At 31.3% G+C, this 14,927-nt stretch overlaps 1 protein-coding gene across 2 annotated transcripts in view; it reads left to right on the top strand.

Moving 5' to 3' along the window:
* The first annotated feature begins 606 nt into the window (after positions 1-606).
* The window catches only part of LOC114335879 (WASH complex subunit 2C), a 136,242-nt gene continuing 121,921 nt past the window's right edge, over positions 607-14,927 (top strand). For both annotated transcript variants that reach the window (XM_028286169.2, XM_028286168.2), the window contains exons 1-2: positions 607-840; positions 4,319-4,504. In XM_028286169.2, the coding sequence (XP_028141970.2) occupies positions 721-840; positions 4,319-4,504 (306 nt within the window). In that variant the 5' untranslated portion in view covers positions 607-720. The remainder of the gene's footprint in view (positions 841-4,318; positions 4,505-14,927) is intronic.

Genomic DNA, 14,927 nt, shown 5'->3' with positions numbered 1-14,927 from the left:
CAGTTGGCGCAAGTGGGCTACTTAAAATAAAAAATGTTTGCTGATTAAGATTTGCATATTTATGTACATATTACTACAAAAATATAAATCAAAATGGAAATAATTAAAAATAACTTCACAACGATTACCTACAATTTTATTGTAGATAGGACAAAGGGCTTTTCATGTTTCATCCTAATGGAAATAATTAAAAATAACTTCACAACGATTACCTACAATTTTATTGTAGATAGGACAAAGGGCTTTTCATGTTTCATCCTATTTGTGTCGAGCTTCTGTCATATGTTGTATAATCTGTGTATAATTCGCGATTGAAACGGAATATAGAGGGCAGGTCGAATGCAGGAAAATGGCCGATATAAATGGTATAAACAAACATTCATTTGAGGAACAGAACAATACCGATTTGATTTAAAATATTTTAATATACTCATAATGCTGAAATTTACTAATAATTTCTTAATAGTGACCAAATTCCATTCAAATCAACAATTTTCTGGTTTGTTTATACCACTTATAGTGGTTTAAATTTATTCCACCAGAGGTCAGATACTTTGTTTTTCATCGCGAATATCTATGGTATTCTGTGGTCCAATCATATGAAAAATGTCAACAAATGTCAAATCAAAATTTGTTTTTCATTTTCATTTGAAGATTTCCCAATTCGATGTAAATGTAAACAGCTTGTTGTGTTAGGTTTTTTTGAGGAAAATTAATATAATGAGCAGCGAAAAAAGTTGGAACAGACCGTGGACAACTCAAGAGATCATTGACAACTCCGAAAATTGGTCATTAGCAGGAGATGTAGCTTTACTAAATACTCTGAAACATTTCGCAAATGTAAGTAGATAAAAACATTTTTTTATATACATAACAAATGTACATTCCAATTTTATCTTTATATACACGTTTAAAAATAATAATTAATGGCTGTAGATGTCAAAATGTACTTTTAGATATAATTCAATTAGTTCTTTCCCGCATTTAAGTTTCAGTATTTTAGTAAAAACAGTATAATAATTGGTATTTCTAAAACGGGAACTTACATTTAAGTACATGAACCCGTAACTGCTACCAACAGGGTCAGCGTGACCCAGGTATAGTTTTAATACACCATACCCATTTAACACATTTAGTGTCGATGGCATACACGTGAGCCACATGATCGTTTTGTTCCGCTAAAAAAAATCTGTGATAAGAAATATCCATGCTGGTACTCCTCTGAGCTGAAGAAGTTGCTTCACAAGAAGAAATCAGCGCACAAGATATATAAGAGCACTAGGTGTCCAGAAAGTTATGTAGCATTTAGTAACTTAAGAACTAGATGTAAATTTTTATCAAGACAGTGTTATGCTGATTACATTCAACGTACCGAACATTCTATTGTTAATAACGTTAAATCCTTTTGAAAGTTTGTAAGTAGTAAAAGAGAAAATAACGCTATACCTAATACAATGACTCTTGGAGATCGTACTGCCTTCAATGGAACTGATATTGCTAGTCTTTTTGCTAACCAATTCTCTTCCGTCTATACTAATCAATCCTTACATCCGCATGTAACCCAGATTTCACCTTTGGTTAATGTGTCTAATTATCACATTGAAATTTCAAAAATCTACGAAAAACTGTCTGAACTCAATACCAACAAAGGTCCTGGTCCTGATGGAATTCCCCCTACTTTCCTTAAAACATTCAGCTTCATTCTATCGCGCCCACTTTTTTATATATTTAATAAGTCTCTATTAACAGGGGAATTTCCAGACTACTGGAAAAACTCTTATGTCACTCCAATATATACATCAGGTCGAAAATCGGATATAGGCAACTATCGTCCCATTTGTATTCTTAGTGCTATTCCTAAAGTTTTTGAGAGCATTATTTCCGATTATTTAAGTTATGACTTCTCGCCAATTATAGGGGCCCAACAATTTGGATTTACATCCAAAAAATCAGCAGAATTGGGTCTCATAGCATATGTTGATTTTTTGACAGATGCTCTTGAGAGGGGTTTACAAGTTGACTCTGTGTATACTGACTTTTCCAAAGCTTTTGACAAAGTTAATCATGAGCTCTTGATTCATAAACTTTATTTATATGAGTTGATGACCTTATATTGAAGTGGCTCAAGAGCTATCTTACGCAAAGATCGCAAATTGTTAGGGTTAATCATCACTATTCTCATACCATCTCTGTTACCTCAGGTGTACCACAAGGATCACACTTTGGACCTACGTTGTTTCATATATTTATCAATGATCTAATACCCTGTTTCCAAGTAAGTGAAACTTTGTTATTCGCTAATGATTTAAAATGTTTTAAAATAATCACATGTGAGGCTGATTCACTTAGTCTACAAGGTGATATTGATCGCCTATCTAACTGGTGTATGCAAAATGGTATGTGTTTGAATGCATCCAAATGCCATATTCTTCGTTTCCATCGAACTCATCATCCAATCATCTTCGAATATAGTATAAATAATCTGACCTTACATTCTGCCTCTGAAACTAGGGATCTAGGTGTGATCCTTGACTCCGCCCTTAGCTATAAATCACACATTTCCAGTACAATACAGAAGTCTATGAAGATGCTTGGCTTTATAAAAAGAACCACCAGAGACTTTACAAACATCTCAGCTATTAAATCACTTTATTTCTCCCTGGTTAGATCTCATTTCGATTACTGTTCCACAATTTGGTCCCCCTATTATTTTACTCATAAACTGAAACTTGAAGCTGTCCAACACAATTTTCTGAGATATACTGCTACTAAGATGCATGTATACTATGACTATTCTGTATTAGAGCGCATACTGAACTTACCTCCTCTTGAGGTACGCAGAAAACAAAGAGACTTAATAATTTTATTTAAAATTATCAACGGGCTGTGTAACTGCCCCGAGCTTCTCTCCAAAATATCTCTATTTGTCCCCAGTCGTTCGACTAGGCAGGTGCAAACCTTTTATGTCTCTTTTCATAGATTCAATTATTCTTACAACACATTTATTCCTAGAGCTCTTCGATTAGCTAACTCATTAAATAACCTCGAAATTTTTAATATATCAGTTTCCCGCTTCAAAAACCATATTTCTTCCCTAACTTTTTAACTTTTTAATATTTTCGGTCAGAGCTTTTGTATTGTGGTTGGTGTTACATGACATGTATGTATTAGATAACTCAAAACCGTTATACCTTGGAACATTTCTGAATTGATTTAGGTGATATCTTTTGTTTGTAATTGTACTGACCTATATGTTATCTTATTCTTTTTTTTCTTTTTCTTTTTTGTAACTGTACTACTCATAGAATTATTTTCTCTCAAACCACTTTGCTATGTTATATTATGATAATTTATGTTATATAATTGGTTAACATTAATGTTATATAATTGTATAATTATGTTATATAATTTAGAACACTGTAACATTTATATCTGAATAGGGCTTGCCCGTGAATAAATAAATAAATAAATAAATGATGCCTTCACCAATGTGCGGAGGGCGCGCATGTATGCCATTGATTATACACAATTTTTTTTGTCAGTCATGAGTACAGTAAAACCTCCCTTAACCGAAACATCGTTTAACCGAAACAGCTGAGAGTTTCAATAATTTCGTCAATAAAAAGTAAATTTTTATTGCAAAACAGAAACAATGTTTCAACATCGGATGTTAATTTGTCAAGATCGCTGCGTTACGTAATAGTTAAACGCCCGTTACAGTGCGTTATGTAGGGGTGGAGGGGGGTCAAAAATCTTCCAAAATCGTGTTAGGTAATACTTGAATGCTCCCTTAAACCGATAAATTCTTGTTATCCGAAATAGCCTACCACCCCTCCCCCCACTGCTAGTGTGGGAACTATCTGTCCACTTATTCTCTGGTCATTCAGTGTTTGGTACAAAGTGAGCAGTTTTATTGATCTTGTCAAATTCGAAATAATTTAGGCAGCGAATAGCCTTGGAATAGAATTAGATGACACACCTGCACCACTGCCAATCCAAAATACATCTAAAATTGTTCCTGAAAACAAATACATAGTGTTTTTAGTGCAAATTACCTACATATTTACAATGTGCTCTGAAAATATGTTCAAGTTGTAGGTAAATTAAATTAATTTAGTGTTATATAAAATAGTGTTTATGACTTGAAATAAATGTAGTAGTTAATGTTTTTTCTTTATTTCAGAATTTTAAAACTGTGTCACAGTGACCCGTCAATACCAGTTGTGAGATAACTTTTTGTCAGTAGCAGTTACGGGTTCAACAACAATTTCAAGTTTCAACCTATCAAATATTTTTCACAATAACTTTTATTTTTTAGAACCTACTCACAAAAACTGATGAGTTGAATGGTAACATAAATAATTTACTAAATAATGTAGATGAAGTAGGCCTAAAGTTAGACATATCCCAAAATGAATTCCAAAGCTTAAAAAATACTCAATTTATAGAGAGTAGAGTTTATGATGATGATGAGGCATTAGACAGCAAAGGAAATGAAGATAAGGTAAGGGATTGATTTAAGAAGTAGATATGTATGAGTAAAGTGAGTTTCACAGTTTTTGTGTATCTATTATTTTATATTTATTGATATCACACAAGTTTTTTCAGTGAAAGTAACTGTTTTTTGATATCTCTTTAATTTAACACATTGGCTGCGTTAGAAGACAAATAAACCTTGTATTACACTAACGGTTGGTTGCGTTGACTGTTTCATAGCACATGGTGGTAAAGGTTCACTACAGGACATTACGTCTCATAATGCACTCAATGTAAGTTTATAAATATCTCTAAATGCAACCAAGGTGTCAACTTTTACCGTACTTGACATATGTAGAGAAATCTGAATTTCTACATTGTTTTATTTTGTTAGTTCTATGTACAGTCCATCTAATTTACTTACCGTTGCACGTCATTAGGGAGTTTTTGTTGCTACGTAACGTACGCATCTCCGTATACGTAAAGCAACTAACGTGTCGTAGAGGATGAATGTTAAAATAGGTAGTTTTTGTAACTGCCTTAACGTAACGTAAAGCAAATCGTAAAGTCACTTTTAAATTCCGTTGACATTCAAAAAAATAAAACAATGTTCACACAATATACAAATGTAAAAAAAGATAAATGAATAATGAAATTGTATGGTTTTAATTGCTTCTATTTAAATATAAAAATATTATTTTTCCTTAGGTTAAAATTTTTTTTGTTTTTGTTTATACCTACTTTTTAGTTGTAAATTATTGTATACCTACATCAGAATTCCAGTAGGTAAATAGTGTGGTAATATTTTATTTGAAAATTTTACTGAAACTAAGTCATTTGGTTATCTAGTTATTAATTGTGGTGATCACTGTATTTCTTAAATTAATACAAGATTTGTTTGTTTTGCTTTATTAATAGACAACTTAAAAACAATAAAATTTTAAATCTATTATGAAGTTCTCATTTCCAATTACAAACAGAATAATTTTACTCAAATAGACTAAACCAATAACCAATATAACCTTAAAATGTTTATAAACGGATAGTACGCTGATGAAATGTTCATTTGGTAGGTAATCGGGCAAGATCCTCGTGTGCATTCGGTGACTTTCGGCTCGATAGGGATGCGTATGAACCTAACGTACCAGCCCGTAACCTTAGGTAACACGTATCGCGATACGGGAGTTCAACCATTAATGCGCAAGCGTATATGTCAAAAAGATGCGTTACGTTTACGTATTTGTGTGCACAAAAACTCCCTATTATCTACGTTAGAGATCTAAGTTGACATTGTTGCCCAATTACAAAAAAATCTTGAATTCATTTTAAATCAAATACATCACACAATTTTTGCGGAAGTGGATTATACAGCAAAACAAATTAATATTCAATGTAAATAAATAAAAACTTTAGAAATAGAAAACAATAATTAAGTTATAATCTTACGTTAAATTACCTACATAATAAAAACAGTAAATATAATGAAACAAATACTTATAGTAAAGAATGTAAACAAATATGAAGTGTCATCACCGCAACTGTCAAATAAATGTTACCAATTTATGCCAAAATATGCCAAATATTATAGTTAGTGTATTCCGAACAAACGTGCTTCATAAAAACGCTTTATAATCCATTTATACAAATTAAATTAAACATATTATTGTGTATTTCTTTAAGTTAACATTAATAGAAATCTTTATATATTAAGGCTGTATGACACTATACATTTTCTTGTATCATTTCTAATATCGTTTCTGATATGTCAAAAAAATGCATAGTGTCATACACAGATACAAGAAACGATATCAGAAACGATACAAGAATTTGTGTCAGGCACAGATTATTGTACAAGAACTGCGCCAATTTCTGCGCAAAGAGCAAAAACGTAAAACCTGCTGGTAAAACATCTAATATGTCAAAATTACTTACTCGTAATGGCGGCTGAAATGAAAATGGGATAATGTATTGATGAATTTATTTGTGTTTTTGTAGGTATTATTTATAAATCTTTTATTGATACTTAATATACCGTTTGGTATGGACTACTGTTCTACTAATAACCATATATTTAGCTCCTAGTAAAGTTCAAACTATAAATTTAGGTTTCATGGTGCATAATTTTTTAATAGACGAAAATACAATAGTTCCTAATTTGGATCAAACTGAAGATAATTCTAATGCAGATATTTTAGCACAAATATCAAAACAAAATAAAAACACAAATAATCAACCTCAGTCAACGTAAAATTCTGGTTAACACTAAAATGTTAATTATATAAAAGTTTATAAATTTTATAAAATATTTAAAATCAGCTGTGTCTGTAGATGCAGTACTACCATAACGTGACAGGGTGACAAACAAAATTTCGACCAATCACTTGCCGAATTTCATACAATTTTCGATACAAGAACTTGCATAGTGTCATACAGGGCACAAATGTACGTACAAGAAATGATACAAGAAAATGTATACAAGAAACGATATCAGAAACGATATTAGAAATGATACAAGAAAATGCATAGTGTCATACAGCCTTTATTTCTATGCGTATATAATAAAATATGTCTAGTGGCTGTAATGCCAGTGTACTCGGCAAAGTGGTTCTAAAAAAGAACACACCTACTGCCTAAATATTGAGTGTTGGTATCATGTGACGTCACGGGCTATGACGCGGATGACGTGCAACGGTAAGTAAATTAGATGGAGTATAGCTCCATATGTTTAATATAGAAGAAAATGAACTCAGAAGTATTGCGAGAAATGGGCAAAGAATAGGAATAGGAAGGAAGAAGTAACCTATAGGTAGAAGGAGAGTATCATGGTTGAAAATTTTAGGCGACTGGTTTAAATGCAGTTCACTAGAACTCTTCAGTGCAGCAGCAGTTAGAGTAAAGATAGTGATGATGATATTCAACCACCTATTGGGAGACGGGACTTAAAGAACAAGATCTAGCTTCCTCTATTGCTTTTAGTACATTCATTCAAGCAATTCAATTGTTTCAAATTTTGACAGTAGCTCAAAAATGATGCAAATAACAAACCTGACTTAATGCCAATGTATGCTTCCACCCCTGGGGTGAATGCCACCCTTTCTCGGGGGTGGGAATTTAAAATTTCAAAATGACACCGGAAGTCGATAGAGAATTGAATAGTTTCTGAGATATTCGCGATTGAAGATTCCAAGAAAAAACACGTTTTTTACTAGTTTTTCGCTGAATTTTATGAAAAAAATGAATAATAAAATTTGTTATTAAACTTAATAGATTATTAAGAGTTGAGTTATTCGCGATTGAAGATTAAAAAAAAAAACACGTTTTTTACTAGTTTTTCGCGAATAACTCGAAACTTACGCATTTTCAGGAAAAAATCATCCTTATTAAAATTGAAGCTTATTAAAAACAAAGAAACTAGTCAGTTTTAAATAAATTTGTTAGATAATATTAAGAGGATGGGTACGTATTTTCGGCTGCAATGCCATTCAAATGGGGATTCATTTTTTTTCGAATCCTGAGAAAACTAATAAGTATTTTTGAAAAATTTAAACGCAGAATTAAAGATTACGTTATTGGCGAGGGCCGAAAGTCCCTGATAACTTCTATAATGTTTATTTTAATAAGTTACAGGGGTGAGAAACTAAGAGAAAATTTAGTGTGATTTTTAATTTCAAATATCTCATTCGAAAGAAACTTCTTATACAGGGTGTAACAAAAATACAGGTCATAAATTAACCCACATATTCTGGGACCAAAAATAGTTCGAATGAACCTAACTTACCTTAGTACAAATATGCACACAAAAAAAGTTACAGCCCTTTGAAGTTACAAAATGAAAATCGATTTTTTCGAATATATCGAAAACTATTAGAGATTTTTTGTTGAAAATGGACATGTGGCATTCTTATGGCAAGAACATCTTAAAAAAAATTATAGTGAAATTTGTGCACCCCATAAAAATTTTATGGGGGTTTTGTTCCCTTAAACCCCCCCAAACTTTTGTGTCCGTTTCAAATAAATTATTATTCTGGTGCCATTAGTTCAATTAAATATTTTTAAAACTTTTTTGCCTCTTAGTATTTTTTCGATAAGGCAGTTTTTATCGAGTTGCGGCTTATTTTTTAATATGTTTACATAAAAATTTTATGAGGGTTTTGTTCCTTTAAACCCCCCAAATGTTTGTGTACGTTCCAATTAAACTATTACTGCGGTACCATTAGTTAAACACAGTGTTTTTAAAATTTTTTGCCTCTTTGTATTTTTTTGATAAAGCATCTTTTATCGAGATGTGGCTTCTTTTTTAATATGGTTCAAACTATACCTAAAAATGTAAATAATAAATAAATTTTCATATTATTACCAAGTCTCCATAATCGAACTTTACCATATACAAATATGTGGTGGATTTGACAAATATTCAAATATCTCGATAAAAACTGACTTTTGGAAAAAGTACTAAGAGACAAAAAAGTTTTTAAAAACTTGTGTTTAACTAATGGTGCTACAATAATAATTAAATTGAAACGTACACAAAAGTTTGGGGGGGTTTAAAGGAACCAAACCCCCATAAAATTTTTATGGGGTGTCCAAATTTCATTATAATTTTTTCTTAAAATACTACCGCCATAACAATACCACATGTCCATTTTTAATAAAAAATCTAATAGTTTTCGATATATTGGAAAAAATCGATTTTCATTTTGTAACTTCAAAGGGCTGTAACTTTTTTTCCGTGCACATTTGTACTAAGGTAAGTTATGTTCAATCGAACTATTTTAGGTCCCAGAATACGCGATTAAATTTATGACCTGTATTTTTGTTACACCCTGTATATTCTAAGGGACTTTCGGCCCTCGATAATAATTTAGTCTTTCATTTTGCGTTTAAATTTTTTAAAAATATTAATAGTTTTTTCAGGATTCGAAAAAAATGGACACCATGTCCGTGGTGATATTTTCCAAATCGAACATTCGCTATCTTTGTCATAAAACGCACGCAGTCGAATATAATAGGTTTGTTCTAGCAAACAGTCAAACTAGTCAGAAACCGTCAGCAAACAGTTGGTCAGTGAGAGAACATAATACAGTCACCAGTGCTATCCTCTCTACTCGCGCTGGTTGACTATTCGCGGTGTGCAAGTACTTGGAAGGGGAAACGAGAAACGACCCTGCGCGAGTCGCGGAGAAATATTGCAACTATCTTAAATAATTCATATTGTCAATTGAAATTGTCAAATTGACGTATATTTCATACATTCTGTCAATGAAGCAGAAAAATTATATATTGCTCCACAATATTGATATGATATGCAATTATTATATAAAGGTAAATTTAATTAATTTTATTTTGCTTGCAGTACTGCATTTTAATAACTAATTTTATTTACTACATACAATTGTTGACGTTTTCATAACATAACCTGAATCTTATTTTTTCTTCTTATTATTTTTTTGGACTATGGCCTTGACAATTATCCAGTAACCAGGACTAATATAATTGGCCAATATAATTAAAAGTGCGAATTTTAGTATAGAGCGTAGAAATAGGGGTCGCTTTGCCGAACTTGCACGGTCCCAATTCGCTCATGGTTTCAAACCGTTTGAAACTGATGCTAGAACAAACCTATTGTTATGACAAGACTCAAGACAGTGACAAGTAGAGATGTGTCCGACCCGCTATTTTGATATAGCAGTTGATTCTGCTACTGCTTTTTAATGATTTTACGATGATAATAAAATCAATCAAAGAGTTGTTTATTAAATAGTATTGATAGTGTATTTGAAAAATAATAATTGATTTAAGGCGTACAATTAATAAAAAGTTATTTATTATTTATGAAAAATCCAAGTATTTCAGGTCATTAAAGTTTAAATAAAAGTATTATTTTATAAGAGTTTGTTCCGATAACCATAAATAGGTACGAGTTTAGCTATAAAGTAAAGTGCCCATGGTGGCATAAAACGTAGCAAATGCTAATGCTTCAAGTACGTACTACATTTTTGAAGATTTCACTACACTTACAAAGCATTTGCTTTTCTCCGTAGTATTTGCTAGTATTTACCAGATGCATAGAAGAATGTACTACGCTTTTGAAGTATGTTCTTGTTTAGTACTATGAATTTTGCTTCAGTTTAAGTGAAGTTGGTGGATGAACGCCTTCGGCGTAGATATTTTTTGTTACAATATGGCAGCATTTATGAATGTGTCATAGAAAAATTTACAAACTAAGAAGAAGATTCTTAATTTTTGGGGTCATTCTTTTATCAAATAAAATTTAATAATTGTGAAGAAGATTAACAAATAACAATTGTTCATTTTTATCCTCGCGTAACTTGTTTGTCGCTTCGGAATCTGAGTCACTCGTTTTTACTCATGTACAATTCTAATAATTAAATAATCCAACAAATCGTTTATTCCTTTAAACGAGAATAAAATATAATGCGAAAATTCTTGGTTTACCGATAGACTTTATAGATCATATTTTCACTATAAATTTAAAATTAATTTGAAAAATACAAAAGTAATTAATTTGATTTATGTAAAAAAGTACTTACTTCAATTGAACTAACCGTGTATTTCTTCGCTTTTCAGTAACACATTTCTTGTAACAACGTCCTATATTTTAATTGACACAAATAAAGTCTTTATAAATTAATTGAGTAATACTACATTTATACAACGCAGTTCTTCACATGTTCAAACCTTATCTAAGCTTTCCATGGTAACAGTATATTATTAAAATAACTTTACAACTTTTTTTCTTTTTCGACTATTTGTATAGTATATAAATAATGGTAACCACTGAATACATAATTAGTGAAAAAATAATCCTATCATTTATACAAGTAAAGGTTATCCAAGAACATTCAAAAACTGAACGAAACCAAAATAGCCATCTCTACCTTTCTAATGACAATGTCACTGTCGACCTAATGTTTTCATCTGCAGTTTCCATACCAGTGAGACTTTTACTACACGTAATTTGCCGTGTTAAGACAGAAAAAGTACGGATAGCCGTAAAATATTTGTGAATTATGTACCCATGGCCTTAAGCGACTTATGAGTAATTGAAAACGAATTTTTTATTTTTCATAAATTTATGCAAAGATTTGAGCTCAAATAACGGAAAAATGATTAATTTTTCATAGAAAATGTTAAGGCTATGGGTACATAATTCGCAAATATTTTACGGCTATCCCTACCTTTTCTGTCTTTACACGGCAAATTAAGTGTAGTAAAATTCTCACTGGTATGGAAACTGCAGATGTAAACATTAGGTTGACAGTGACATTGTCATTAGAAAGGTAGAGATGGCTATTTCGGTTTCGTTCAGTTTTTGAATGTTCTTGGTCCTTGGATAACCTTTACCTGCATAAATGATAGGAATATTTTTTCACTAATTATGTATTCAGTGGTTACCATTATTTATATACTATACAAATAGTCGAAAAAGAAAAAAAGTGTAAAGTTATTTTAATAATGTACTGTTACCATGGAAAGCTTAGATAAGGTTTGAACGTGTGAAGAACTGCGTTGTATAAATGTAGTAATATTCAATTAATTTATAAAGACTTTATTTATTTCTTTATTTGCGCAAATTAAAATATGGGACGTTGTTACAAGAAATGTGTTACTGAAAAGCGAAGAAATAGACGGTTAGCTCAATTGAAGTAAGTACTTTTTTCTTTTTTACATAAATCAAATTAATTACTTTTGTATTTTTTAAATTAATTTTAAATTTATAGTGAAAATAATGAGCTATAAAATCTATCGGTAAAACAAGAATTTTCGCATTCAATTTTATTCTCGTTTAAAGGAATAAACTATTTGTTGGGTTATTTAATTATTAGAATTGTACATGAGTAAAAACGAGTGACTCAGATTCCGAAGCGACAAACGAGTTACGCGAGGATAAAAATGAACAATTGTTATTTGTTAACCTTCTTCACAATTATTAAATTTTATTTGATAAAAGAATGACACCAAAAATTAAGAATCTTCTTCTTAGTTTGTAAATTTTTCTATGTAACAAAAAAATACCTACGCCGAAGACGTCCACCCACCAACTTCACTTAAACTGAAGCAAAATACTACTAAACAAGCACATACTTCAAAAGCGTAGTTACATTCTTCTATGTAGGCTGGTAAATAGAAGCAAATGCTTTTTAAGTGTAGTGAAATCTTCAAAAATGTAGTACGTACTTGAAGCATTAGCATTTACTACATTTTATGCCACCATGGGCACTTTAATTTATATCTAAACTAGTACCTATTCACGGTTACAAACTCTTATAAAATAATACTTTTATTTGAACTTTAATGACTTGAAATACTTGGATTTTCCATAAATAATATATAAACAATAAATAACTTTTTATTAATTGTACGCCTTAAATCAATTATTATTTTTCAAATACACTATCAATGTATATCAATACTATTTAATAAACAACTCTTTGATTGATTTTATTATCATCGTAAAAGCGTTAAAAAGCAGTAGCAGAATGAACTGCTATATCAAAATAGCGGGTCGGACACATCTCTACTTGTCACTGTCTTAAGTCTTGTCATAACATTATATTCGACTGAGTGCGTTGTATGACAAAGATAGCGAATGTTCGATTTCCACGGACATGGTGTCCATTTTTTTCGAATCCTGCAAAAACTAATAAATATTTTTAAAAAATTTAAACACAATATGAAAGACTAAATTATTATCGAGGGCCGAAAGTCCCTTAGAATATATAAGAAGTTTCTTTCGAATGAGATATTTGAAATTAAAAATCACACTACATTTTCTCTTAGTTTTTCACCCCTGTAACTTATTAAAATAAACATTATAGAAGTTCTCAGGGACTTTCGGCCCTCGCTAATAACGTAATCTCTCATTCTGCGTTTAAATTTTTCAAAAATATTTATTAGTTTTCTCAGGATTCGAAAAAAATGAATCCCCATTTGAATAGCATTGCAGTCGAAAATACGTACCGATCCTCTTAATAAACATTTTTAAAGTACTTTTTTTATACCTTCAAAATAAGCTTTGATAGAAGCTTCTAGCGTAAAAATTAATCAAGTTATGGTGAAAGTTATGGAAAAATTAGTCAAATACCTCGAATTTATAAAAGAAAAAATGACAGTAAAATGTATGCAATGTACGTCAAAATTAATATTAATCGTAGCCCATGTAAAATTAACTTTATGTTCCGACACGTTCCAAAGTTTGAATTATTTAGAACAATAATTAATTACATTTTGAAAAACTTGTTTTCAGTAAATTTCTTTTTGTTTCGATTTTTCAACAAATACGTTATTTTTTCAAAATATCTCAAAAACTATTGGATTTATGAAAAAAAGTGTTCTGGCCAAAAATTTAGCTTTTTTTTACTGAACATTTTGCTTTATTTATAACTCACGTAGGTAGCTTACAAACGAAGCGAGATATATGCGTTTAAAGTATTCATTTCAATGCAAATGGAGCGTCTTTTTAGCCCTTTAACATTAAAATTCTCTGAACGAAAGGGTCTAGAAAGATTGCAACTCTCATGATATTATAGCTTATGAAAAGTAATGGACGACTTTCCACACAGTCAACACCGCCCAATAATCATAGAGGCAGGAACCCAAATCTATAATCACATCCATCCCTCGCCCACGGTGGAATCTGAAGAAAGCTAAGTGGAGTAGGTTTTCTACGGAACTGGACAAGACTCTAGGATGGATACCCCATACCGGCAGAAATTACAAAAGATTCGCTGGAGCCATAATAAGCACGGCCAAAAAGCATATACCAAGAGGCTATCGAAAAGAATACATTCCCGGTTGGTCCCATAATAGTGAAGAACTATACCAAAATTTCCTTGAAAGTGGTGATCCAGAAATAGCAGATGAACTGCTCCATAGCCTAGATGCAGCGAGACAACAAAAATGGACCGAAACTGTATAAAGTCTTAATTTTCAAACATCAAGCAGGCAAGCATGGACACTGTTAAGAAAATTAGGAAGCGGAACTCCTATAACAAGAAACAAAAGAACAATTAACCCAAACACTATTGCCTCACATCTGGTATCAACATCTAGATCACCGAAAGGCAAGCCACATACAACTAAGGTAAAACGAGAGCTCAAAACTTTAAAATTCCAATCTACAGACACCGAATACTCCCGCCCTTTCACTTCCGAAGAAGTCACATCCCTTAAAAATAAAAAGCATGCTTTGCGACCAAGTCAGGTTTGAAGATGAGGGTAAAATGAACTTAATTCCAAAGTTTCAAAAAGTTCGATGAATGCAATTAGAACTGCGAGGTTTGGATCCATTTTAAGGTTGAATGATTGTACTATTTTAAGTAACTTTCCTACTGATGATGCAAATTTTCCTCTTATAGTATAGTTTTATCATGTTCATTATGATTCATGTATCATTATTCAAATACATCTACAGCTGGTTATAAAACACC

The sequence above is a fragment of the Diabrotica virgifera genome, chromosome 4 (genome assembly GCF_917563875.1).
Source record: "Diabrotica virgifera virgifera chromosome 4, PGI_DIABVI_V3a".
Lineage (NCBI taxonomy): Eukaryota > Metazoa > Arthropoda > Insecta > Coleoptera > Chrysomelidae > Diabrotica > Diabrotica virgifera.
Note: the sequence above shows the minus strand (reverse complement) of the source record. Positions and strands in the feature narration are given on the sequence as shown.